At 54.3% G+C, this 27,725-nt stretch overlaps 1 protein-coding gene across 1 annotated transcript; it reads left to right on the top strand.

The window, feature by feature from the left end:
* Nucleotides 1-985: 985 nt before the first annotated feature.
* CSF1R (colony stimulating factor 1 receptor) lies at nt 986-27,725 on the top strand. Its single transcript, XM_033095884.1, has 21 exons — nt 986-1,034; nt 4,227-4,487; nt 4,923-5,207; nt 7,040-7,176; nt 7,897-8,056; nt 9,376-9,562; nt 11,915-12,030; nt 12,192-12,312; nt 12,408-12,595; nt 14,250-14,365; nt 19,588-19,714; nt 19,845-19,949; nt 20,417-20,527; nt 21,158-21,308; nt 23,451-23,542; nt 23,638-23,732; nt 24,751-24,873; nt 24,953-25,064; nt 25,607-25,706; nt 26,583-26,691; nt 26,803-27,725. The coding sequence occupies exons 1-21, from the start codon at nt 986-988 to the stop codon at nt 26,935-26,937; spliced, it is 2,880 nt and encodes a 959-aa protein (XP_032951775.1). The 3' UTR covers nt 26,938-27,725.

Raw genomic sequence — 27,725 nt, 5'->3', positions numbered from 1 at the left:
CCAGCACATGGAAAGAGTGATCATTTTCCTGGATTAATGTTATATTGGGATTTTTTAGTTTTAGGAAGTAAATTTACAACAATGTTATTTAGAAATAAGAAAGGAAATACTAAGAATAAACTAAAAGGGGTAAAAACAATTGCCTCTAGGAAAGGAGGGGGCAGAGGAATGCTATTTTTTTTCTTAAGAAATATGCTAGCACCATTAGGCACTGTTAAAATAAATAAATAAGTAATTTAATAAATCCACAAAAAGGCAGTTCTATAGCCAGGCTGCCTGGATCCAAATCTCACCTCTACCATTTGGAAGCTATGGAATCGTGGACAAATTTAAGTGTTTGATCTCTCTGAACCTCAGTTTTCCCATCTGTGAAATGGGAAGGATAACAGTAACTACCACGTAAACTTTTTGTGGGGACCAAGGTAGTTCATGAATGACAAGGGCTTGGCCGGTGAGTATCCTGTAAATGCAAGTTTCTTGCTGCTATTCCCAGGCTTTCCCAGACCAACCTAATTTCCCTTTTGGTTTAGTTAGAGCAGAGCCACCTGGCCACTCTGGAGACCCTACTGACTGACTGACTGACTGACTGACCGACTGACTGACTGCTTGACATTGGGTGTGTCTCTTCTGCCAGGGGCCTTTAAAGATGGCTTCATAAGGGCCCCAAACTTCTCCAGATCCCCCAGGCTCAGGATGGCCCTGAACCTAGACTCCCAACCCCTCCCCTCTGGGGTTCATGGCTTTGTTTTCTTCTAAAGACCCAAGATTTCCAAACTCTGTGGTTGCTTTGCCTAGTAAAAGGGGAAGAAGGGGATCGGCCCAAGGAGGAGGAGGAGGAAGAAGAGGGAAACAAGACAAATAGTTGGTGCAGTGGAGAGGAACGTGTCCAGCCAGCGTTCCTGGTCCCTGCGGAGCTAGCAGCTGGGAGTCCAGTGCCTGCCCACCCTCCAGCCCTGCATTGGCCTGCTGCCTCCCCACTGAGGCCATGGGCCCTGGGGCTCTGCTGGTCCTGCTGGTGGCCACAGCTTGGCATGGTAAGAGCAGAACTGAGGGCCCTGGGCGGAGGTGGGGGGAAATGTGACAGAGAGGGCCCCTGTGTAAGGACTCTGTAAATCCTTTCCCCTCACTGGGTATATGCACTCGGGGCTTCCATCTCCGCCTGGATAGCAGGTTTGTGGCTATCTGCTCTAAAAAGGCAGTAGAGGGCAAAGACAGTGTGGGTGGGATGGAAGCAGCCCAGCCAGGGCTGTGGATCAGTCCCAGCTCAGATGTTGACTCCCTGTGTGTCCTGAACCATCCCCAATGCTCTCAGGGCTTCAGTGTCCACATCTATTCAACAACAGGCATTGGGAGTGGTGATGACTAGACTAAAACACAGTTTTTCACATTTTACCGGGCATGCAAATTACCTGGGGATCTGGTTAAAATGCAGATTCTGACTCAGTAGGTTTCAGGTTCTACCTGAGCTTCTGCGTTTTTAACAAGCTCCTGGGAGACACCAGGGCTGCTGGTGCAGACCTACACTGAGTAGGGAGGCCCTAGAGAGTCCCTAAGGGCGCTGCCAGCTCTGCTGGCCTGTGACTCACTGATTCTAGGCAGTACCTTATTTGGGAAAGCCCAAAGCGGCTGTGGTCTTCCTTCCCGCGGGAGGCCTGGGTAAGGGGTGAGAAGGAGGGATGAGTGAGTGAGCGGGGATAGGGTGGGCTGCTGTGAGGGAGTTGGGGGATGAGGTCAGAGCACCCCTGATGGGGAGAGACTCGCAAAGATCCTGGGCTGAGGAGGGGCTGTGTCCCAGACCCTGGGGTGTGTGTGTGTGTGTGTGTGTGTGTGTGTGTGTGTGTGTGTGTGTGTGTGTGTGTAGGGAGAGAGGAGCGGAGGTTCAGGGACATCCTGGGGCTGATGATGGAGGGGTCTGTTGGGTAAGTGAGGTGGGGGGAGGTTTGGGGCATGGAGAGAATTGGGGGGCTGAGATGAAAGAATGAAGACTGCACAGGTGCAAAGTGGGGCTTGGTCAGTGTGCATCACGTCTGAGCCCCCACCCCGGGGAGGACAGGGCCAGCCAAGCCAGCACAAGGGAAATTGGAGGCGGACGTTGAGGGGGTCAGCCCTGTCCTGCATGAATATCCGGGACAACAGGACAGGACAAAACAGGACAAATGCCTCTTTCTGACCATATTTCCAGGAGGCCGGGGCAGGGGCCAGGGTGACTGGGCAGGGGAAGGGGAGGGAGAGGCGCCTGTGAGTCGGGTGCAGAAGCGGAACGCAGAACCCGAGACCCTGGGATGTCACAGTCACAGACTCAGACCTTTAAAAGTTAAAAACTTTAGATATCAGAATGTCAGGACCAGAAGGAAGGTGAGAAATGCTGCAATTGAAGCAGCAGCGTAGGGCAGGAGCAGCTGATGAGCGAGGAGCTCTGTACCCCCTCACTGAATCCTCCCAGGATCTCTCAGAGGTGGGAACGCAGATTATTCCACTGGCCCGAAGGTCAGAGAGGTGAAGGCACTACCCAGCCGGTAAGGAAGAACCAAGTTTCAGATTCACATTGGTGTGACCCCACAGCCCAAGCTCTTCCCTGCAACAACCCCCGAGTCTGGGGCCTGCAGTGCTGCAGCCGTAACAGGGCAGCACCAGCTCTGTTGGGATTTGCAGACAGCCTGCCAGAAATCATGCTGCCCCCTTCCCTGGTTGTCACATGGCACAGGATGGCTATACGCCCCAGGTGTTGACCTTGGTGGTATCCACCAATTCACTCAATCCTTTACGTTGATTAGAAGCTCAGGTTAGAGAGGCTGCACGATGGGTAGAAAATAAAAACATAAATTAAGCCCTCCCGAAATCAATTGACAGAGAAGCTCTTTGTGATTTGGGTCTATGGTGGGGGTGAGGGCAGATAAATTCATTTAAGGAGCTGTGTGCAGGACCTTGGAGAAGCCCTGAATTCATTGGATGCCCTCCAGGCTGGAGTGTCCATGTTCCCATCGTCACAGCCAAGGGATTGCACTCACCAGGGGCACATAGTGGGTCAGTGGCAGGGCCAGGCCCCGAAGCCCAGGGAGTTCTGATGCCCAGCAGGTGGCATTGTCTTTCCTGGGAGTCTCTCTCCTGGAGAGGGGACAGTGGCCAGGAGGCCCAGGAAGCAGAAGTGAGAACATCCCAGGGAGAAGGGCCGCAGGCAGAGCGGAAACCGGGGGCCAGGCCAGGCGCCAGCAATGTGTTTCCGCCTGCGCTGGCCAGGGCGCCTGGCCGCCCCTTCAAGGTCTTGAATCAGCTCTCACTTCCCTCCTTTGCCCTTATTTTAGGCCCTGGAAAAAATGCTGACACTGCAGAGGCAACGGGCTTTCATCCCAGAGGCCCTGATATGGGTTTCAAGTTCTCTTTTCTCCTTCAAGAAAATTTTCCTTAAAAGAGATTGGCTCTCCAGTCAACACAGCAGTGCTGGGGTGTAGGGCTGGGCTGCTGAGGTAGACTAGATAATAAACATAATGGCTAACTCTTACTGAGTGTTCGTGTGGTGGCAGGTGATGTTCTAAAGGCTTTCCATGCGTTTAAACCTCCTGACATCTCAATAAATGGGTACAATTATTGTCCCCATTTTATAGGTGGGGAAACTGAGGCACAGAGCCTCTGAACTATCCTACTGTGCTACAGACCAGACATCCAACAGTGGGAGCAGACACACCAGGGAACTGGAACCTTTCTAATTCTGCTGGGCCAAGGTCCTATGCCTCTGTTCCTCTCCCCCAAATAAATTAAGCTGGATGACTTTGCCATAAACACTCCCTCTGTCTCTTCCTTTGCTTGTTTGAGGCCCCTGCTTTGATCCAGGCCCTGGGCTGAGCACTAAGGATTCAGCCCACTTCAGGAGGCTGAAGGAATCTACTCCTGGGTAAAAGAATGAGGCAGTCACAGCTGGGAAAACTGAGGCAGGGGGCTGGGGAACCCCCGTGGAGCAGTGGTTGGGTGGGAGGCCGAGAAATCTCCCCGTGTCTCTTTCTCAGAGGAGGGGCCTGCCGGGCATCAGAGACATCAGTCCATCCCTGAGCAGGTTTGGGGTGGGGGACGGGGGGGCTGAGCAAATGACTAGCTAGAGGCAGGGACTTGTTAAAGGTGACCCTGCAAGTCACAGCTGGATCCTAGCCCCAGCACCACCCCTTCTCAGAGGCAGGCAATGGCCCAGGCGGTGTCACCTCAGGCCTCACTTCTGTCTATCTTCCCCTTACCAGCTCAAGGGGTCCCAGTGATAGAGCCCAGCAGCCCTGAGCTGGTTGTGAAGCCAGGTGCCACGGTGACCCTGCGATGCACGGGCAATGGCAGTGTGGAATGGGACGGCCCCATCTCCTCCCCCTACTGGACCCTGGACCCTCAGGACCCCTGCAGCATCCTGACCACAAACAATGCCACCTTCCGAAACACGGGGACCTATCGTTGTACTGAGACTGGAGACCCCCTGGGGGGCAGCGCCACCATCCACCTCTACGTCAAAGGTGAGGACTCGGGGCCCACACCCAAGAGGCCTGGCCCAGCAGACCCCACTGGGCATGGGCAGGAGGGCTGGGCCTTAATATTACCCATCACAAAACCCAGGGCCACATCTTACTGCGTGCCTGCCATGAACAAGGAACAGTGGCAGTGCTTCTCAGTTAATTTAGTCCTCCCAATAACCCTGTGAGGTAGGTTCCATGATTATACTCATTCTCTACAGGTTCAGAAGGGTTGAGTCATTTGCACAAGTTCACACAGCATCAAGTCGTGGGGCTGGACCTGGCTCCAGAGCCCTTACTCCGAAGTATCAGTGAGCTTCACTGTGTGACCTCGGGCAAATGATCAGCATCTCTGACCCTCCCTATCACCAACATCCAGAGATTGCATGGCCTGGTGGAGGGAAGGCAGTTGTAACCCTGTATCCCCCTTTACCCCAGACCCTGCGCGGCCCTGGAATTTGCTGGCTGAGAAAGTGACGGTGTGGGAGGGTCAGGATGCACTGCTGCCCTGCCTGCTCACTGACCCGGCACTGGAGGCGGGTGTCTCACTGACGCAAGTGCGTAACCGGCCGGTCTTGCGCCAAACCAACTATACCTTCTCACCCCGGCACGGCTTCACTATCCACAACGCCAAGTACGTGGAGAGTCGAGATTACCAATGCAGCGCTCAAGTCGATGGCAGGACGGTGACAACGCTTGGCATCAGGCTTAAAGTGCAGAAAGGTGCGCGAGGCAGGGAGGGGCGGGGAGGCGGGGCAGGGACCGAGAGCTCGCAGCCCTGTGAGTGGTGGCGGCTGCGGCCTGATGGGAGGTAACGGGTGTCCCCTTCTTTCACTTCTTCCTTCCAATTGATGACTGCAGTCATCTATGGGGCACCTACTGGGGCCAGACAAGCAAGGTGTGTCATGCGGGGAGACACACCAGGTGCAAGTAAAGAACTAAATGGGCAGAATCGCCTCAGATCATGACACATGCTAGGAAAGCCGTTAAACATGGTGATGGGACAGAGTGTGTGGGGACAGGGCGAGGGGGAGCCTTGTTGAAAGAGTGACATTTCATTTGTGCTGAAATGTGAATGGTGACAAAGAGGTGGCCCTGCAAAGATACCTTCAGATACCTTTGTGCCTTCAGTAGAGGAACCAGCAGGCACAAAGTCACAAGGTAGGGACGTTCTCGGAAAGGAATGAGGGCCCGAAGCTCTCTCACACCCTCAGACGTGGATTTCCCACTCAGTGCCAGCGTGGTGCTGGGCGCTGGGCACATGAATGAAGGTGGGGTGGTGATGGAGAGGGGGTGCTGGGCATATGGGACAGCTCTCACTCTGGTGGGGCGGGGGGGCACTGCTGGAGCAGTCTCACTCCTTTTCCCCTTTATCCCTGCGGGGCTGCTGGATGGGATTCTGGTTTCTAGAAGGACTGACGTGAGTAAAGGAGTCCCCAGGCTCAGGACCTGGGCTTGAGACAGGAATCGAGTCCTGTAATGAGGGCCAGGGTCAGAGCAGGATGGCTGGGCTAAGGCCATGGCCTTGAGGCCACAAAACCTGCCCGGGGAGTCAAAGGACCCCCTACTCTGTGGCAGTCGGGTGCTTTCCCCAAATTTCATCTTGCAGAGCCCTGGGCTACCCTGGGCCCTGGTTCTGCCCTGACCCCCTCAGTGACCTTGGATGAGTCCTTTATTGTCTCTAGACCTTGGAAAACTGAATTAGATCATCTTTGAACAACAACAACAGTCACAAATATTAATTCAGTGCCTACTGTGTGTCAGGCGATGGGCTATCGGCTGGGGATATCACTTGCATGGATTTGCCTTCCTGGGGGAGACAGACTAGAGAAAAAGTAAATAACATACCAGTTGTGACAAACAAGAAACCCAGCTGGAGAAAGCTGGATATGTGTGTGCGTTGGGCAGGTTGTGGGTGGGGGGGAGGCTAGTTCAGCTAAAGTGAAATCCTCTCTAAGGAATGTCTGTCAGAGAAATCCTCTCTAAGGAATGTCTGAGCTAAAGATCTGAAGGGTCCCAACAGGCACTCGTTCAAAGTGGGGGAGAGAGAGCATTCCAGGAGGGAGGTGCAAAGTGTGGCTGCAGCGTGGTGAGCGTAGGGTGGCAGGTGTCTGGGTGGTCAGCGGTTCAGTAACCGGCCTGGGGATGTGGGAAGGATGTTGGCTTTTATTCAGAGAGTGACAAGAAGCCACTGAATATTGGCACAGGAGAGAGGCATGATCCAATTCACCTTCCTAAGAGCTCACTGTGGCTGCCGTGAGGGGTCCGGGTGGTAGAGGGGTAGAGGGGAAGCATGGAGGCCTTCCAGGTGTCTGTTGCAGAGCAGAGTAGAGCAAGAGCCCAGAGCAGAGAATGGCGGTGAGACTGGGGAGAGGTAGCGGTGATGGAGGAAAGTGGATTTTTCAAAGTCTATTTAGGAGATAAGTCTTACTATGAGCACTGGGAGGTTGCCTCCCAGGATTTGGTGGGGGTCCTGGCCAGTAGCCTGGCCCATGGCAGGGAGCAGAGCAATAGTTCTGGCCTGACTGTTCATGGGTCCCTTCCCCTGGCCTCAGTCATCCCAGAGCCCCCGACCGTGACACTGGAGCCTAAAGAGCTGGTACGGATTCAAGGAGAGGCTGCCCAGATCGTTTGCTCAGCCAGTGACGTTGATGTCCACTTTGACGTCTTCCTCCAACGAGGAAACACCAAGGTCAGTCCCTGGGGAGATAGCAGGGTGAAGTCTGCCCATCCTCCCAGTATGCCAGGCTGTGCACGATGGGGCCCTCAGCCCCACTACAAGCTGGCCGTCTGGACTGCGTGTACAGCCCAGGTCCAGAGAGAAGAGTGGATTTACCCAGGATCTCATTGCCAGTTAGTAGCTGGTCCAAAACCAGGACTCAGGCTCATGCTGCTGAAGCTTGTGGGGTCAGGTGGGGGAGGCTGTACTCTATCCCCTTGACAAATGACCTTTGCTCCAGCCTGTAGACAAGAGCCAGATGTCAGCTCACTTCTGACTTAGCATGGGGTTCCTCAGCCACCTTCGAAGCCCAGGGATATAAGGTTATTTCAAAAAGACTTTGGGAGAGACAAACAAGGGAGTGTTTTCAGGAGTGAATGGCATTAGCCTGCTTCTGAGAACCCTCTCCCATCCCACTGTGCCTATTGTGTTCCAGGCACAGCCCTATGCCATTTGCATGCAATATCTCATTTACTCTTCACTGCAGCCCTAGGAGCACAGGGCCAGTATTAGTCCCATTTTACAGATGAAGAAACTGAGGCTCAGAGTTCAGTCCCTTATCCAAGAAAAGGAAGATAATAATCCTTAACAGCTGAGGATTTCAACTCAATTCATTTTAATCCTTAAACAACCACGGTATCACTGGTATACCACTGGTCACTGGTATACAATTTCCATTCCTTCTGGCTGCAGCTCACAATCTTGGAACACTCCGACTTCCATCAAAACCGTTTCCAGAAAGTCCTGACCCTCAACCTTGATCAAGTAGGCTTCCAACATGCTGGCAACTACTCCTGTGTGGCTACCAATATCCAGGGCGTCCAGTCCTCTTCCATGGTCTTCCGGGTCGTAGGTGAGCATCAGGGTGGTGGAGAGGGCTGGCAGGGATCCTAGGGCGAGGGAGATGCGTAAGGGGATTGAGAAGGAGGAAGCTGATAGCAGAGTAGACACTGTTAAGAATACCTCTGCTAGAATCCCTGTATCCTAGACCTGGCTAAGGAGCCAAGTCTCTGGGAGACTTCCCAGATCCTCTCCCAGAAGTCCTCTCTCCCACCTAGGAGCCTCCTATAGTGCATTGCTAAATTTCTGTTTAGCATCATTTTGTTCTGTTTTGGGATCAACATCCAGTAGCTTCCTACTGGACTTCACTGTTCATTCATTCATTCATTCATTCATTCGTGTCTGGGACATTCATGTCACAAACATGTGAACAGACAATGTTCACCCAGTGTGATCGGGGGAATCCTGAGGTGTCCTGGGGGCTTGGGGCCTCTGGGGCCGATCCCTCCTTCTTCTGCTCCTCTTTTCCTCCTCAGACCCCCTACTCCCACCCCCCACCCCAGGTAGCTTCATTTTAACTTCATGCAAGATTTAATTAGTAGATACTAGTCAAGTACAGGTAACGGAAACCAATTCAAACTGGCCTAATCAAAAGAGTATTTTATTGGCCTTGTAGCTGTAAAGCCCATGGATAGGAGCTTCAGGTACAGTTAGATCTAAGTGTTCCGATAATGTGGACCAGAATACGTTCCTTCCCAACTTTCAGTTGTACATTTTTTTTTGTGGGACCCCCAGCAATGCCAGGCATGGTAAGCTCGGTGGAATGAGGCCTTCGTTTTCCCAGAGTTCCAACAAAAATCATGGAAATGAGTGTCATGGACTCATTAATTCACAAGCCTACGCCAAACCAGTCACTGGTCCAAAGGGGAGACATTACTCTGATTGGCTGGCCTGAGTCACACGCCCATTTTAGAGCTGGTTGTGGAATCTATATTGACTGAACTATTACCAAAGGAAGGGGAAACGGATAGGGGCGTATAGAAAAAATAAAGACCTTTTTTTTTTACAGCTAAAATTTTTTTCAAACGGTCATAACCACAGATATATTCAACCTCTTAATTATTCAAATAAGAAGGTGTAGGTATCAAGGAAGATAGGAATTTTCTCATGTTCTCTCAGGGACTCAGTGAGGAGAAGAGTTTGGAGCCCTGGGCTTCAGAGAGATGGGAAGAGAGAGGTCAGAGGGCAATTCTTGGTTGGGGGGCTGACTGTGTGCTTGGCACGTAGTAGGTACCAGGAGGGTCTAGCTGAATGACTGGGAGATGACCAAAGAAACACACACCCAGGACATCTTCCCACTAATGCCAGATCTCTGTGTGTTCTGCTTTCCAGAGAGTGCCTACTTGAACTTGACCTCTGAGCAGAACCTCCTCCAGGAGGTGGGTCTGGGTGAGCAGCTCAACCTCCAAGTCACGGTGGAGGCCTACCCAAACCTACAAAGTCTTAACTGGACCTACCTGGGACCCTTCTCTTACCACCAGCCCACGCTCCATTTTGCCACCGACAAGAACATGTACAGGTACCACCTACCAGCTCTCATCTGCAGAGCCCCGCAGCCAGATGGGGAATGCTTCAGCCAGGAGTCAGGACACTTGGGTTATGTCTCAGCCTTGCTGTGTGACCTGGAGCGCGTTCCTGCCCCTTTCTGGTCCCACTTTCCCTGACTCTGTAGAACCTCCATCTCAGTCATCTGTATTTGAGATTGCTATTAAATTTGTGTACCCCTCTCTCCCACATGCGCAGGAAATCCAATGCCCTCCTCAAGAATCCTACCATTTCTTGGGAGTGTGCATTCTCATGGTCATTCAAGAACTCTCAATCTAGTCCATTCTCTTCTTTGGTGGCCAACTCACACGTAGAAGAAAATGCCCCGTGATTTCCACCCCTCGACACACTCCCAATGATGGCGGCACAGGGTATCCGCCACACACACAGGTTTGGGGGGGCGTAGAGGAAATTAACGCCATCCAATCACAGATACATCAAAAGTGTTTTAAAGGCCTTTGGTCACCCAGCCCTGAGAATTTCTCACTGGCCACTCCTCTACAGGTTCAAACTCTTCTCCTAAAGTGCTACCTGACTACTTCCTCTCTTCTCCCAGAATGCTGATTTCCCCACTTGCACAACATTTTAGAAAGCTCTTTAGCTTTTTCCTCTCTCCACAGCCTGGACTATGTCCTCAGGGTCTCACTTTCCTGTCCCAAGTGGACTAACCAGGCAGTTTTCTAAATAAGAGATTTTCTGCTCTAAGAGGAACACGGACGCCTCTTTCATAGTAAAAGAGGTTAAAACAATGGTTTCTTCACCTTGTTCTATTTGAATGAGAGCGTACAGCTCAATCAAGGACAGCAAATGTGTGGTGTCTGTGTGATAACTTCCCCTCCCACACTCACGACAGGTATCCCTAGGCCACTTTCCCGCAGAGTCTAGACGAGTCCTTCTCAACAGTCTCCAGACAGCATTTCCATCATACCTGGCTCGTGAGAGCAGACCTGTTTGCCATCCTGGGCTGGCTAATCCCTTAGATACTGTCCAACTCCCATACTCTCTGGGGTCCTCGGTCTAGCTCCTGACGCCCAGACCTCACAGGCTCCGAGACTCTTGCTTGTTGATCGTTAGCATCAACAAGGAGGGTCCCGTATCTTCATCTTCCTCTTCGCAGTTCCCTTATCCTTTCAGGCCAGGCATTCTAGCTTCCCCTCATCTAAAGCAGAAGTTCTGAATCTGGAGTCTGCCAACCCCTGGGAGGGGTCCTCTCCATGGACAGATTTCAGGGGTCCATGAGCAACAGGGACATTGTGGAAAGGAACCAGGGACAACCCCTCAAACACAGCAGTCTGGGGCCATTCATCGCAAGGCAGACAAGCCGGGCACCACGGAGCCACGGAGCCGAGCGTATGAGATGGCATGTCCCTCATGGTGACTTTGAGTCATTCACGGAAGTTAATTTTTTTTTCAATTTAAGAGATTAATGTTAGTTACTCAAAAATTGACATGTGTAGAGAGGTTCTGTATGCCAAACTCTGAATGAGCTCGCCCTTTGAATACCACGGGTTTTAGTCTGGTGGTGGCTGCATTTTCCAAAGAAGAGCTGGCATTCTGCTATGACTTATTTTTTAAAAAACTTATTTTTTACCTAAATGATACGTGTTCATTATGTATACATTTTAAACTAGGGAGTAAGAAAAGAATTTTAAAAATTATCTGGAATCGGCCAAGAATTACTTTTGTTATTTGCATTTGTTTCTAAGCCTTTCCTGTAATAAAGGGCACCATTAAATTGAGTGCCTACACTGAGTCAGGCTCTGTGTCAAACATTCTGAATACAAAGCCCTTTAATCCTCAGGCCATGTCTGTGAATTAATTACCATCATGTCACCTTTACAGAAAAGGAAGCGAAGGATCAGAGAGGTTAAGTACTTATCTAAGGTCACATAGCAAAGAAATGGCAACACCAGGACTTGACCTCTGGTCTCTGTGGACCCCAAGGCTACATCCTGTTTCTCATTCCTCTCAGTCCCTCTGGGCAGGGTTGGAGCTTTAGGGATGACAGCTGACCTGAGAGGTAGCATTTTCAGCAAGGATGGCTTTGCCCAGTGATGTTGGTGGAAGCAGGTACATTCAGTGGGGCCTGTGATGTGTCTCCCACTGCTTTATAGGTAAGAGAACCAACGAAGGAAATCGGGTTGGTGGTTTTCCCATGTCTCAGTGGCACCCAGCCTGGGTTCCTGGCTCAGCCAAGGCCTTTGTGCCCTGTACACTTTACCAAAAATAAAGCAAAGCCCCTCAGGGTGGTTGTCTGAGCCCGCTGTCCTACTGGGAGAAATAGCGGGCTGGGGCTCACCTCAGATGTCCTTCTCCTCTCATACAGGTATACCTCCACCCTCTTCCTGCCTCGCCTGAAGCCTTATGAGGCCGGCCACTACTCCTTCCTGGCCGAAAATGCCCGAGGCAGAGAAGTTCTGACCTTCGAGCTCCACCTTCGATGTGAGTGATGGAGCAGGGCTTGAGAACCTTGGGCCCCCAGGGCTGCCTGGAGAGACGAGCTGGGAGAGGTTGGGAGAGGAAGCTCAGTGCGAGGTGGTCAGCAGGAGACTTGGGGCCTTCGGGCTGACCCCTCCGTCTTCTACTCCTTTTTTCCTCCTCAGACTCCCCAGAGGTAAAGGTCACGTGGCACCCCATCAATGGTTCTGATGCCCTGCTCTGTGAGGTCTCCGGGTACCCCCAGCCCAACGTGACGTGGGTGCAGTGTGGGGGTCGTACTGATAGGTAAGTGGGCTCCTCTTGCCTTCCTCCCCCGGACTGAGGGGTTGGGGCAGGCGCTGGGTACCCTGAAACTCTGAGCCACGCTCCTCTCTTCCCAGATGTGATGAGACCCTGGAGCTGGTCTTCGAGGACCCACACCCCAAGGTCCTGAGCCAGGAGCCCTTCCACAAGGTGACTGTCCACAGCCTGCTGGTCACTGGAACCTTGGAACACAACAGGACGTATGAGTGCAGGGCCCACAACAGTGCAGGGAACGACTCTCAGGCCTTCTCGCACGTCTCTGTAGGTGAGCCTTAGCCCTCCCCTCCAGGCTGGGACGGGAGGGGTACCCAGGAAGGTGCTCCGGTTCAGGGAGCCCGAGTTCTAACGTGGAGCAGACCCCAGCTGAACCGAGTCCCACCTCTGTGGGTCCCTCTCCAGGCCCCTCCTGAACAAAGGTCTGAAGCGGCCAGATGGGGGAGTCTAGAACCCTCAGGACTGTAGGTAGGGGGAGAAGAGTGGAGGGGAAGCAGACGTGGGTCCAGAGAGAAAGCAGCCGGAAGCAAGCACTGCCTAACTGGGCCCTCTGCTCACATCCCTGCACTTTAACGCATTCATTAATTCACAAGTGTGCATTTGGCATCTTCTGCGTACCAGGTACTCAGTGCAGGAGAGCCACGCTGCCGTAGAGCCTTGAATGGTGAGGGAGACAATCAATGACAAGTGGCACAGTCCAACCCCACCCCAGGGCCAGCCTTGGTGGCCTTCTCCATCCATCCCTGAACCCATTCCTGCCAGAGACGCAGTCCCATCCATCCGGGGCCACTGTCTGAGAGCGGGGCTGACGTCCAGCCCTGGGCACAAATGCAGGCTTTATCTGTCGAGAGGAAGGGACACCTTTCTGTGTGTTGCACAAAGGCTCTGTGGGTAGTTCTCTGATTCTGTGCAGAGGCCCATAGCTTCTGATAGCAGGTCTCAGCACCCGTGTGTGCAGGCCTAGCAAGTTTCCCTGGGCCCAGAGAGGACAGAGGGGAAGCTTCTGCCTGACTCACCGGTGGCCCCTCAAGTGTCCCAGCTGCTGGCCTTGGAGCAACTGCTGCCAGGGCCCAACTCCACACACAGCTGCCCATGCTGCTTTCCGTCTCCCTGATGATGGTCGCGTATCAAAAATAAGAAAGCCAGCATTTTATTGAATGCTTACGCCGTGCCAGGCATTGTGTTAAGCTCTTTACTGGCATTGTCTCTATGAATTCGCACACTCTAGGAGGTTAGAACTATTTTCTTTTGACTTTGGAGGTGATGGAGCTGAAGCTGAGGGAGAAGTGACAGGTTCTGTGTCACACACCTCCTAAGTGGCAGAGGTGAGATTTGGCCCCAGACCCATGCTGTTGATCTGGGCAAGGCGATGTCCTTCAAAACCCATCAAGAGAACTAGGGTCATTGATTGCGGAAGGGGCCATGGGCCTGGCTTTCAGAGCCTCGGAAGGGCTGCGTGTTTCCAAAAGGCACCCATGGAAGCAGCAGAAACTCTCAGGAAGGCAGATTTTAGCGTAACTTCTAGAAGGTCTTTCTGCTCGAGCTGCCCAGAAGTGTAGGCAGTGAACCCCGTCATGGGGGGTTGCGTGCAAGCCAAAGCTGGGCACGAGGCCAGGCTACTGCAGAGGGGCTCCTTGCCCTGGTGGGGGTGACACTGTGTGACCTGAGGGGCTCCCCCAGCCACAAAAGGCTGAGAGTCCAGCAGGGGTTAGAGCTGGGCATGAGCAGAGCAGGAGGGTCTGTCCTCCGTGCCCCTGGCTGGGGGAGGGTCTGCAGGAAGGCTCCCTGAGGCTCTGGATACTTTGTTCGGTCATAGCATTTATCGAGTGCCAGCTGTGTTCCAGGCAGTGCACTGCTATTCTCAGTGAGGGCAGGGGTCACCGAGGCCCCCTCTGCCACTCACTCTCCTGCCCCGCCCCTTCTAGGAGCCAGCATACAGCCCCGTGATGAGACCTTCTTCACGCCAGTGATGGTCGCCTGCATGTCCATCATGGCCTTACTGCTGCTGCTGCTCTTGCTGCTTCTGTACAAGTACAAGCAGGTGAGCCCGGGCAGGGCGGGGCGGCCAGGGGCCCTGGGTGCCCTGGACTCTGGGACAGCAGCGCTAGACCACGCAGATCCTCCCTTCAGCCCCCGAACACCCATTCATTCTGTCAACAGCTCTTTAGTGAGTGCCTACTGTATGCCAATGTAGGCTAAGTGCTGGGTGGGCCAAAACTCACAGCCTCTGAGGCGCTGCCCTCAGAGCATTCACTGGCTAGTGGGGGAGACAGCTAATCAAATCACCAGGAAAATGAGGGCGAAAGATGCCCTGGGGAGAGCAATGGGTCCCGGAAGAGCACAAGCGTGGGATCCTGTCCTGGCCTGGGGCCAGGCCTGTGTCTCCCCCTCAGGTGGCAAGTGGTCTACTGGACGAGGAAGGCTTGACCATCATCAGCCTCTTTGTTATTGAATGTTACTATTCAGAGCTACCGTTTATTGCATGTTGACAGTTGGTGTGCTGCCTGTCACTTTGAGTGCACAATGCGTGATAGCGATTTTAGGGGCCTTTTTAAAATCAGTTGTGTTACATACATCCTCTCATTTAATGCCCTCAAAAGTCATGGCATGTAGATATAATAGTATCTATCACTAACCCCATTTTACAGAGTTGGAAGCTGAGGTTCCGAAAGGTTGAGACATTTGCCCTAGATTACAGCTGGTCAATGGCAGAGGCTGGTTTTTAAAAAGCCATGGTTTTTAATCATGATGCAAAACATTGAATTGTCTTATTTTACCCTCACAACACCCAGAGGCAGGGACGGTAGCAGTCGGCATTTTACAATAAAGAAACTGAGGCTCAGGAAGGTTGAAGAACCTGCCCGAGTGTTCCAGGCGCCTCCCATCCCAGGTCCACAGCCCCCACCACCTGGCCTTGCTGCCTCCCTGAATAAAAGACGGTGTCCAGTGTGATCAGATGCTGAGAGGGCCAGGCCAGAGGGCTGTGGAGGCCAGCAGTGGAGGGATCTGTTCCACTGGTGGGGAAGGCAGACTGCTTGGAGGAGGTGGCTTGGCATGGGGGCACAGGCCTTGGAGGATGGGGCATGCAGCCAGGAGAGACAAGACCACAGAAAGGGTATTTTTAGGGGAGAGAGTAATGTGTGCAAAGGGTGGGGGGAAGACCAAGGTGAATTCTGGAAATATTAGCACCTAGAAGAGGAGGCAGATGGGGGCAGGTTGGGGATCTGAGAGCTTGGACCCCATCCTGTAGGCTCAGGGCTGTCAGTGGGTTTGAACAAGGGGGTGATATGATTTAGGGGTGAATCACTTCTTCTCCATACCTATCTTGGGGGCTGTAGTGTGAGAAGAGGACTTGGAGTAGACAGAACGGATGGGATGTGGAGGCACCCCAGGGGCCCACGGGTTCAGCTCTCCATGCTCATGCACACAGCATGGGGAGGCGGCTGAGTGCAGCCCCCAGGAAACCAGGGCCCCAGGTCAAGACTTTGAGGATCTGGGTCCAGCTCTGATGCAGTTTTGCCATATAACCTTGGCTGACTCACTGCCCTCTCTGGGCCTCAGTTTCCCCACCTGTACCATGGGACTGGCGGCTTTTAACAGCCCTCCTCCTCGGGCATTCCATGAGCCTACTGATGATCTGGTTTAAGAGCCAGGGGTTGCTAGTTGGACGGATCTGGGTCCGAATCCTACTTCTGCCAGTTTCCGGCTATGGGACCCTGGGAAAGTTGGTGTCTCTAAGCCTCTGTTTCTCCATCTGTGAAATGGGGTTAATAATAGTGGCCACCCTACCAGACTGTCTTGAGGATTCACGACATAAGGCATGTAGAGGACTCCACCGAGTACTGAGCACAGACAGTGCTCAAAATGGACGTTGCGCACCCTCGTCCCAGGAGGAAGTTGACTGAGGAACCCGTTAGCTCATGCCTCTTGGGACTGGAGGGGTGTCTGAGGTCGGGCCTCTCCTTGACTACACACCCATAGTGGTGTTGGGCCCTGCTCGTCCACCTCCAGGTACAGGACCACACTTGTGATCGCCCGTTCCCTCTACGAGCAGCTCTGGCTTGTCAAGTTCTTCCTTACACAGAAGCTGCAAACCGCCTCCCCGAGCCCCACAGAGCTGCCCAGGACAGACTGCAGAGATTCCAGAGAAATTCCCAGTTCCCCTCCAGCCCTTTCTGCCTTGCTGTGGGTTAGCCCTTGGCCAGCTGTGGTTTAGGCACCTTACCCTCCCTCCATGGGACCATTTGGAGAACATGTACTTCCAGTCACTTCATATCCCATCCAGGAAATTCAACTGCCCCCTAAGCCCACTCAGGGCCAAGAGAAGGAGGGCATCCCATGGGACAAAACCTTCAGGTGTCAAGATGGTCATGCCCCTGTCTCAGGGCCTGCAGTCCAATTCTCCTGTTTTGCCCCCTGGGATTCTGAGACTCGCCCCTGCATTGTAGACTCAGCCCGGCCAGTTGCACTGCCCAGGCCTGGGGTGAGGGTGTCCTTGTCTGCGGGAAGGACTGTTTGTGCCTCAGGCTGAGTCATCACCTTTCTGGCCCCCAGAGAGACCACGGGGGTGGTGGCAAAGGGGGAAGAGAAAGAGCAGGAGTCAGCAGGCAGAAAGGAGGAGGGGCACAGAAAGGAAAGGATGAGGCAGGAGGAGCGAAGGGGCTGGGGGGGCCATTGGAGAGGCCGGGATTCTGGGGGTCAGAACTGAGCTGTGGGGACTAGCAGCAAATTGGGGGAAAAGGGGGGTTCTCAAGGTATTCTAGGAACTGTTGAGGTCTCTACCTTCCTGAGACAGAACAGCCACCGAGCCAGAACCAGCAGGCCTAGTGGGGAGGGTTGCAGGCACTTTGCTGTCTCCTGCCTACCTTGGTTGCCAAGGGGAAGTTGCGGGTGGACATAGGGCCTGAGCCTGTCGTGAGGAATAAATGAGATGACGCACAGTGAGTGTATAGCCCCGTACCCTGTTCACAGGAAGTGCTGGAGAAGCGTTCACTGATATTAGGAAGTCTGAGGCAGCCCTTCCCAGCCTCCCTGGAAGGGTTCTCCTGTGGAGGAGAAGCCCCTCTGGGTAGAAGCCCCTGGGAGCTACATATGAGCCCTTTCCAGGGATGGCAGAGGCCCAGGCTTGGGCAGTATATGGGTAGAACTGGGAGCCGCTTGCTAGGAAGAGGAGTGGGGATGTCTGAATCAGACGGAAGAGAGCTGCCCCCTTCTCCAGGTAGAGTCTGGGATCCAGAAAGCTGAGATTCTAGCCGGACAACCTCTTCTTCCTTCGACGCCCCGCCCTTTCTCCAATATCCCCTGCCTGGCTGGGGGGCAGCAGTGGGGAGGGGGCTGACTCAGGCCCAGCTGCAGGAGACAGAGGAAGGAGAAGTGGTGAGGAGACAAACAGGCCTTGGCCACAGCATTCTGGACATGGAAGTGGCTGGGGCTGGCACGGGGGCGTTCTAAGAATCCCCTCCTGGCTCGGTCTCTCTTTTGGGCTGGGCAGGCAGCACAGGAAAGGTTGGAACCCTCTGAGACTCAGGAAGTCCCGCCTCTGTCCCATTTCAGACTCCCCTCCCAAGCCATAACATGGGTATCCTTAAGTTTGCCTGTCGTATCCCCCACCCCCAAGCAGAACCTGGAAGCCCTTCCTTACGTCTCCCAAACCACCATCTGCAAGTTCTTCCCTGTGGCTATCTGGAGGCTCGTCTCTTAACCCAGCAAGACGGGCAGCCACAGGCCACCCTCCGCAACACCCTGTAGCTCCCCCAAGCTGGGTGCCCACGAAGGAGCCCAGCTGCTAAGCACAGCACAGCTGGGCCTCATGCCCAGGGGGCCTGACAGGAAAGAGGCTTGGACTGCTGACCCAAGGCCCCGGTGTTCTCCGCTGTCACAGCCCCGCTTCCACTTTCCACCTAAACTCTGTCTTCCATCAGCACTTCTCATGGGCAGCCTCTGGCATGATGCCCCCGAGCAGCTGCCACCCGGGCAGGAAAGAGAGAGGCAGCCAGCTGCCCGTCCTCCCTGAAACAGCTCTGCTCCAGCTGGGGGTCGCTAACAGCAGGGGACGCCTGAGAAGGAACTCAGGTCCTCCAGACACTCATTGCCTTGTGGGCAGAGAGGGCGTCCCACTTATCTCAGCCCCCCAGACCTTCCTGACTTTGGAACCTCCCCCGCTCCCCTCAAGCCACGTGGCTGAGAAGCTTCTAGTCACTACCCGTCGCCAGGCCCTTTCCCACTGCCAGGCCTCCGCGGGTCCCTTCAGAGCCTGCCCAGGGCTCCCTTCCGTGGTCACATGGCTGGCTCCTTCTCCCTTCCTCAAGGGCCCTCCCTCACTTATCTTCAGTTGTACCCACCACTCTCTATCCCATTAGCCTGCTTTATTTTCTTCACCGCACTATTTGAACATTTCTTACCTATGTATCTGTTTGAGGTGAATGTCTGAGAGACTAGAACGCAGACTCCATGAGGGCAGGCATTTGGTCTCCCTCGACTGTGAGTCGGTGGGCCCTGGCACAAACAGGGGCCCCAGGGAGGATTTGGAAGGGAATGTTCATCAGACTTAAAAAGAGAGGAAATTCTGTCCCATGCGACTACATGGATGAACCTTGAAGACATTATGCTAAGTGAAAGAAGCCAGTCGCGAAGGACAAATACTGCATGACTCCACTTATACGAGGCACGTAGAGTAGTCAGATTCATGAGGTGTGTGGAAGGTGGTGGCCAGGGGCTGGGGGGAGGCGGGGAGGGGCAGGTGTTTAACGAACATGGAGTTTCAGTTTTGCAAGATGAAAAGAGTTCTGGAATGGGTCGCACAGGAATGTGAATGTACTTAACACTACTGCACCGTGTTGAGATGGTAAATTTTGTTATGTGTCTCTTACCACAATTAAAAACAAATCGTATTTAGATGGGAGGATAGCTGGATGGCTCTCAAGTTCCATCCTCCCTCCTGGCTCAGGAATTAATCAAATTTTCAGACCTCTCCAGGCCCTAAGAGGCGATCTGTCACCGTCTCTGAATACACAGGAAAGGGAGGGGAGGCTTGGGCACGGGAAGTCACACAGTGAAGCCAAGCCAGGAAGGGCCAGAGCTCTCAGAGCCATGGGCATGAGAAGACCCAGCCCCTCTCACCACATACATCTCCGGCCAGACCCTGCCTCCTCCGGCTGAGTGCCATGGGACTGCCCAGTCCCCCTGCCTTAGGAGTTGGGGATGAGATCCAAGACTCACGTGCCAGGCCCGGCTGACACGTGCTTCCTTTCTCTCCCTCTGCAGAAGCCCAAATACCAGGTGCGCTGGAAAATCATTGAGAGCTATGAGGGCAACAATTACACGTTCATCGATCCCACCCAGCTGCCCTACAATGAAAAGTGGGAGTTCCCCCGTAACAACCTGCAGTTTGGTGAGATGGGATCTCGGCCCACCTGGCCCTCCCACCCCAGGGCAGCATGGGCTGCAGGGAGCCCATGGGCCCCTGGAGAGCAAGCCCTTTGGTGCCCAGGGACCTAAGAGTCTGTGTGTATGTGTGGCAGGTAAGACCCTTGGAGCTGGCGCCTTTGGGAAGGTGGTAGAGGCCACAGCCTTTGGTCTGGGCAAGGAAGATGCTGTCCTGAAGGTGGCTGTGAAGATGCTGAAGTGTGAGTGAGGGAAAGGCGTCTGCGGAATTTGGAGGAGCAAGTGGGCGGTGCTGTGGGGGCGGGGCTGCCCTGTGGTCGTAAGAGGCATTGCAGGCACTTTCAGCCCATCAGCCTGGGATTGGCGGTGAGCTCCAGGCTCCCTCTAACTTCTGGGTGTGGAGGGGCTTCTGATTGAGCCCCCAAAAAGACTGGGGTTCACAGAGGCCACCCTGGGCCATGGCCTGGCTACAGCTTGGCTTCCTGTCACCCAAGACCAGCTCAGTGACTGGCCCTATGGCTTCTCTCTCTCTCTCTCTCCCTAACTCCTATCTGTATGTCCGCATTTCTCCTTCTCCCTCTTTTGGCCCCTGGTGGCTTTGGGGCTCTGGGTGCACCCTGCCTGCTCCCCTGGGGGTCTCCTGTCTGTCTTTGTGGCTCTGCATGCCCTGCCCTCTCCTCGTCTGTGGGACCTTGGCCCCGTCTCGCAGCCACCGCTCATTCTGATGAGAAGGAGGCCCTCATGTCGGAACTGAAGATCATGAGCCACCTGGGTCAGCACAACAACATAGTCAACCTGCTGGGAGCCTGCACCCACGGAGGTGAGCACGGGGCCCCACGGCCTGGGGCCCTCTCAGGTGTCTGAGGGCCCCAGGGCCACCTCACTCCATCTCCCACTTTACGTCTTCTCCAAGTGAAGGCAGAACCCCTGTCTCAGTGTCCCTTAAATTCCTGGGCTAGACGCCTGGAGTGGTCAAGTTGCTCGTAGATAGCAGATGGTTCTGGGAGCTCCGGGCAGTGGCTCTCTGACAAAAGTGGGCATCAGTGATCTGGAGAGGGAGCTAGGGTTGCAGATCCCTGGGCCCTGCTCCAGGCAGTCAGATTCTGTGGGTCTGGAGTAAAGCCCCCAAATCTACCGTTTAAGAAGCTCCCACCCAAAGACATTTGGACACTCACTGTGGGGTCCACAGAGGTGCCCCAGGGCCTGTTGGGATTCCAAGTCCGCTCCATCCTCCTCTATAGGAGCTTTGACCTTTATAAAACTGCCATAGATTTCCTTTGAGGAAATAATTGTTTGGCTACGTTTGTTTGTTTGTTTGAGATTCCTCTGCTTTAGACAGATGCAACTCTGAGTCTCAGTTCAGGATGCCTCCTTGCCCCCACCCCATGTTCCTGTTTACGTGGGGAGTGGGTTATGGGGTGCACTCACCCCACTCTCTTGGCTGCTTTAGGTCCTGTCCTGGTTATCACTGAGTACTGTTGCTATGGCGACCTGCTCAACTTTCTGAGAAGGAAGGCTGAGGCCATGCTGGGACCCAGCCTGAGTCCCGGCCAGGACCCTGGCTACAAGAACATCCACGTGGAAAAGAAATATGCCCGCAGGTAGTACCCCCGCCAGGGACAGGAATGAGGCCACGACTGGGAGGTGGGGGCCCAGGTCTGTCCCCAAAGCTGGCTCAGGGTTGGGTGGCTAGTGGCTTTCACATTCCCATCTGTCATGTGGAATAGCCACCCAGATTAGATGGGCAACTCGGTTTTTCTACTACTTATTCTCATCATCCAACAAATATTTGAGCACCTACTACATTCTGGAAATATCAAGGCAAAGATGGCAGATGTCTGGTGGAGACAGGCATTAATGAAATCCTTATGTAAAAGTTCAACTAAGACCATTTGGGGTCCTGGCCAGAGATGGGAAGATCTTGGGGGTAATCGCCCTGTTTTTCCCACAGCACATGCTGCTGGGCGCTGCAGAGAACTCATTCCACTTAGAAGTAGCTAGTGTCAAGTCCCCACATCACCACGAAGAACTGGGGACAGCATCTGTGGGTTGTTGGGCGAGCAGTGCAGAACGGCACCACTGTAGCAGGTCTCTGGTCCATTTGGGCCTCATTTTCCCCAGGCAAGCCATCAGGGGGTTGAACCTCTCAGGGTCTTTCCTGTCATTCTGTAATGCTGTGATTCCTGGAAGCCACTCAGAGGAAGATGGACAGAGTCACATGGGGAACCAGAGAGAGGAAGTGGCCAGTTTCATGTCACACATGAGTCAGGGCAGAGGCAAAGCCTGGCCTAGATTCTGCTTTCTTGACTCCTGGTCCAGTACCACACTGCTCTCCTGGAAGTCTCCATCTTGGGGCTTGCGGGGCTTCAGAGCCAGGCTTCTGGCAGCCAGGAAAGGATGAGAACGAGAAGGGTGTACATTGGGCCGCTTTCCTAGCCACCGTCAGCTGCGAAACCTGTGGAGGCAGAAGGAGGAGGAGGCCATTTCACTCCATCCAGTGTCCTCAAATGTGGGGGCTGGCAGGATCTGCTTCCTCTTCTAAGAGGATGGCTCACACTGAGCCTCTGCAGGCTGGAACCTCAGGCTAGATCAAATCAAAATGAGAACCAAAAGTATTAGCTCCCATCTTTAAATCTGTAGGTGGGGAAAGGATTCACAGCAGGGGGGTGATTTAAAGGGCAAGTGGCACATGAACCAATCCTGCCAAAGGGATCTCAGGCTACATTATTAGAAGTATAGTTTCTAGACCAAGGGAGGGGATAGTTTTGCCATGGTCAACCCATGAATGAAACACTAGGCTCTCTTTCTGGGAACGCTCGAGTATGGACATTGTCAAGATGCACATCTGTATCACAGAGGGGACAGGACGATGAGAGGTCCAGAACTCATTAGGTTGGTGCAAAAGTAACTGTGGTTTAAAGGGTTAAAAAAAAATTGCAAAAACTGCAATTACTTTTGCACCCACCTAATAGAGCAGTGCTTCTCAAACTACCTGGCACCCAAAGCAGGGTGCATAGGCATCCCTGGAGAGCTGTTAGAAATGCTCAATCTCAGGCCTGCCCAGACCTGCTGAATCAGAATCTGCATTTAAATAAGATTCCAGGTGATTCAATGCTCATGAATTAGTTTAAGAAGTACTTCTCTAGACCAGTGGGTCTCAACTCAGGCAGGTTGTACACTGGAATTGCCTGGAGAGATTTAAAAGTGGTTAACGGCTGAGTTTTGCCCCTCGAGTTTCTGAAGTCGTCTGGGCATGGGGAGGGAGTGTTAAAAGCTCTGTATGATGATTTTCATGTGAAACCAGGGATGAAAGCCACTGTCTAGAGTCTAGACAGAGAGGACTCAAAGAGGCCCCAGGCTATGCTCGGACCCCTGCAGTGCGGTTATGGGGAGAGGGGAGCCTACTTCTCTGTGGCCCTTCAGGGCAGAGCAAGGACCAAGGGAAGGGGAAAATCTCAGGGGTAGACTGGGATTAGGAACAATAAAGAACTTTCTAACAGGCAGAGTTGCCAAAAGAGAACAGGTTCTCAGCTCCCTCACGGGATGGTCAAGCAGAGATCAATGATCACTCAGAAAGAATGTGACGGGGGAGGGGGGGTAGGTGGGCGGGTGGGGGGAGGTGCCTTGTCAGACAGTGATGTTCAAGCTGACCCCAAGGTCCCTTCCCTCCCTGCTGAGTGGCTGGAGGCCAAGCCTGAGCTGGCCTGTGTGGTGATGGGGACTGACTGGTCCCCTCTATGTAGGGACAGTGGCTTCTCCAGCCAGGGTGTGGACACCTATGTGGAGATGAGGCCCGTTTCCACTTCTTCTTCAGATGACTCCTTCTCTGAGCAAGGTGAGGTCCCAGGCTGCGGGAAAGGGGAGGGCCACCGGGGGCTGGCGGATGGGGCAGGATGTAGCAGGCTGCCCTGACACATCTCCCCACACCAGACCTGGACAAGGACGGGTGGCCGCTGGAGCTGTGGGACCTGCTCCACTTCTCGAGCCAGGTGGCCCAGGGCATGTCCTTCCTTGCTTCTAAGAACGTGAGTTGGAAACCAGATCCCGTGGCATCACCTGGGGGACGGGGTGGGAGGGAATGCTGAATCCCCATGAGGTTGGAGGAGTGAAGATGAGGAAGAAAGGGGAGCATGTGAAGGGGCAAGGGAGGAGCCAGACTGCCAGAAAGCAAGTGGGCAGAGGCCACACAGCATCCGTCCAGGCTGCAGCCTCAAAGGGCTTCAGGAGTGAGTGGGAGAAAGCTGTGCCCCAGTTCCTGCAGGAGGGCGGAGCCTCATCCTGAGCGGGGCCGCTTACCAGCAGTGCAACAGGACCCCATTTCCAAGAGCAGGCATTATTCCTTTGTTTTATCAACAGTGTGAACGAGACAACCGTTGTGTCCCCTTGTGAAGGACATGGTCTCGTGGGGTTAACAGAGCCTCCTGAGTTGACATGAGGCTGAGATGATATGTGCAATACACGCAGCCCCGGCAGAAGTGCCCTAGCAGTGGGAGCTGTGGCTGTCCTCCTTAGAGCACGACTTGGGACTTAAGTTTGATTGTTGGCTCTGCCACTTGCTGTGTGCTTTTGAGCAACTACTGAAATTCTCTGAGCCCTGGTTTCTATACCCATAACACGGGGCACAATCCCAGGGTTGAGGGCAAAACGGGGTTACAACGTGTGCAGATGCTTAAGGAAGAGCATGGCACGGTAGGGCCCTGAAGGGGGCAGCTGCTGTGATTAGGAGCCATGTGGGCCAGACACTGCTCAGAGCGCCAGGGCTCACTGCTTCTGGGCCTGAGCGACCGCCTAGCTCAAAGTCAGCTCCTGCTGCTCAGGGCCAGAGGGCCAGTGGTTTCTCAACACTGGACTGTCCAACTGCGTTCCATTTTCTCCGCCCCAGGGCTGTGCTAGGTGGTAGGGACGGGAATCAGGGTCAGGACCCAAACTGATGCCCTTTCTCCACGGGGACCCCAAGGCCTTCTGGGGCCCTAGCCGTTCTTTCTGCAATTTGGGCTCAGGTAGGGGAGGGCCCAGGACTAACCCTGCAACACTTCCCCTCAGTGCATCCATCGGGACGTGGCAGCCCGAAACGTTCTGCTGACCAGTGGGCGTGTGGCCAAGATTGGGGATTTTGGGCTGGCTAGGGACATCATGAATGACTCCAACTACATCGTCAAGGGCAATGTGAGTTCTGGAAGGGATGGGCCAGGCTGGGGAGGGCATAGCAGCCAGGGCCAAAAGTGACTGGGGTCTGCTGTGCCAGGCCCGCCTGCCCGTGAAGTGGATGGCTCCAGAGAGCATTTTCGACTGCGTCTACACGGTTCAGAGTGATGTCTGGTCCTACGGAATCCTCCTCTGGGAGATCTTCTCACTCGGTGAGCAGCTGGCCCAGTGCAGGCTCAGCCTGGGGGCTGACCCGTGTCTGGTTACCCGCGGTGTCTTTATACCTTAAAGATGCTTGGTGCCCAGGGCGGAGCAAGGGCTGGTGTGAATGAAGGGACAGGCAAAGCATCTTAAAACCAAGTGTTGAAGCTCCTGTGTGGGCTGGGCAGACCCTCCATTGCGACAAGCATCCCCTCTGGGCTGTTCTGTCTGCTTGTGCTGTTGCTGCTTCCTAGAATGCTACGTCCCCTTGTCTGAAACGTACATACCCGTGAAGACGCAGCTCCCAGCTCTGGGCACAGGGCCTTGGGCAAAGTCCTTCAATGTACTCCTCTCACCACCTCTCACTGCAAAGCCTGGGCTGGAACTGTGTGGTGGGATGAGGCTGGGTGAAGGTTCTCTACTTCCTAGAGCCTGTGCCCTTTGCAGTGCCTGGCACAGAGTAAACACTAAGAGGAACCTCAGCCTTGCCAAGGTGTGTGGGGTGGGGAAGGGCAAAGGAGCACTGAGCACGGTATGATCTTGGCCTTTGCAGGGCTGAACCCCTACCCTGGCATCCTGGTGAACAGCAAGTTCTATAAGCTGGTGAAGGATGGGTACCAAATGGCCCAGCCTGCGTTCGCTCCAAAGAACATGTAAGTGAAGGACCTCCGGGAGGAAGGGCGCCCTGTCTGGTTGAAGAGGATGGAAAGGCGTGTGGCCGTAGTCTCCCCGTCACCATGTTCTAGGGCCAGGCTTCATCTCTCCCACAGTGAACAAAATGCCAGGCTCCTTGATCAAGTTCGGGGTTCCCACTGGTTTCTCAGGCAGCATGGAAGATGTGCTCAGAGAAGAGGGCTCTCACATGGGCTGGTCCTACCTCGAACGATAGATTTTTAACTCAGTTACTACGACCGCAAGGCAGGCTCCTCTCACGTCTCCTGTCCTGGCGCTCTGCGGAGTTGGTCAGCCACTGCAGCCTCACCACAGCCAGCCCACCAGGAGCGAGCTGCTCACTGGCTCCCTGCCCTCACCACAGCTTTTCCACAGGCCAGCTGGCCACGAAGTCACCCACTGCTTCTTTCTCCAGTCACGCTCTTGACACAACCTCCCCGTGCCCACCCAGGCACTCACTGCCAGACACTCACGAGCTGGCTAACCAGACACTCAGCCCCGGCAGCCCACCCTCCCTTTAGTCTCTTGCTGTAGCCAGTCAGTCGCCCATTCTTTCTGCCCACCTCTCAAACCTACCTGCAGGTCGCAAGAGTGCCCCTTCTTGTTCTAGGAGCTTGGGCAAGATAGCATCTCTGAGCTTCTTCTCCCCTCAGTTGTCAAAATGGCTGTGGTGAAGATACCTTTCTCCAAGGGTTACTGGGAAGATTAAAGGAGATAACACACGCCGAGGCCTTAGCTCAGCTCTTGTGCTAAGTTCACTTTGACTAGGTTTCGAGACCTGTGCTGGGCAGGACTCTGGAGGGGGGGGTGTGTGTATCACGATCCCAGACCCACAGGCAGCCTCTGTCCTGTCTCAGATACAGCATCATGCAAGCGTGTTGGGCGCTGGAGCCCACTCACAGACCCACCTTCCAGCAGATCTGCTCCCTCCTTCAGGAGCAGGCCCAAGAGGAGAGCAGAGAGCAGGTGAGTAGGGCCAGGCTCACGGGGGGTGGTGCTGCAGCAGGCCAAGCTGGGCCTGACAATCGGACTGACCATGCCCTGGCTTCTCCCTCCCTCCCTCTCTCCCTCCCTCAGGCCTACACCAACCTGCCCAGCAGCCCCAGCAGGGGTGGCGAGCCAGAGGAGAGCTCTAGCGAGCAGCTGGCCTGCTGTGAGCAGGGGGATATAGCCCAGCCGCTGCTGCAGCCTAACAACTATCAGTTCTGCTGAGGTGACGACAGGGAAGCACTCTCTCTCGCCTGCTCCAAGACCCAACTCCTCCATGGATGGGCGCCATGGGGGAGAACACAGACTCTGCCCTTCGTCATTTCACTTAACAGCCTGGCCCAGCTCTGAAACTCAGGAATGTGGGACCCACGAGAGGTCGGAGAGGACCCCACTTCCAGAACCTGGGCCATCACTGCCAGTCAGGGGCTGGGGCTGAGCCCCGCCCCTCCCACTGTTCTCAAAGCTGTGGCCACATGTTCGCTATGCCAAATGGGAGAACCCCCAGCTCACCCTTTTAACCTTGTTCCCACTTCCAGGAAACCCCTCCCCTACTCCCCTCGTGTCTCAATGGACTGGATTGCATCTATGGAGTCCCCGGGAGCCACCCCACCATTGAGCAAACTATGCTCCTGAGCCTTAGCAGAGTGGAGGGAGCCTCTAACCAAGTAGACAGTGAGAGTGGACAGGTGCTCAGAGTAGTCTGAGCTCAGCTCAGACCCCTTGGAGCAGGGTGGCTCCTCTGTAAGAATCGAACTTACTTCCTAGTCTCTGCCCTCTGGCCTTCTCTCCTCAGTCTCCCCTCCCCCGCCCCGGATCTGGTATATGAGCCACGTGGCAGCTAGAATTTCAGGGTTCTGCCCAGTCCCCTGTCCTCCTGAGCTGGAAGGCAGGGAACCCGTGTGGCCGGCCACACCAAGCAAGCAGCACGCACTTCCCCGAGTTGACTCAACATAACTAACAGTCACGCTGTGGGATGTCTCTGTCAACATTAAACTAACAACATTAACACA

The sequence above is a fragment of the Rhinolophus ferrumequinum genome, chromosome 24 (genome assembly GCF_004115265.2).
Source record: "Rhinolophus ferrumequinum isolate MPI-CBG mRhiFer1 chromosome 24, mRhiFer1_v1.p, whole genome shotgun sequence".
NCBI lineage: Eukaryota > Metazoa > Chordata > Mammalia > Chiroptera > Rhinolophidae > Rhinolophus > Rhinolophus ferrumequinum.
Note: the sequence above shows the minus strand (reverse complement) of the source record. Positions and strands in the feature narration are given on the sequence as shown.

Bases quoted from the DNA above. Each gene is read 5' to 3' on its own strand.
- CSF1R (XM_033095884.1), top strand. From the start codon at position 986: ATGGGCCCTGGGGCTCTGCTGGTCCTGCTGGTGGCCACAGCTTGGCAT. The intron at 7,177-7,896 runs GTCAGTCCCTGG...TTCTGGCTGCAG, and splicing joins TCCAACGAGGAAACACCAAG to CTCACAATCTTGGAACACTC. The intron at 12,313-12,407 runs GTAAGTGGGCTC...CTCTCTTCCCAG, and splicing joins TGTGGGGGTCGTACTGATAG to ATGTGATGAGACCCTGGAGC.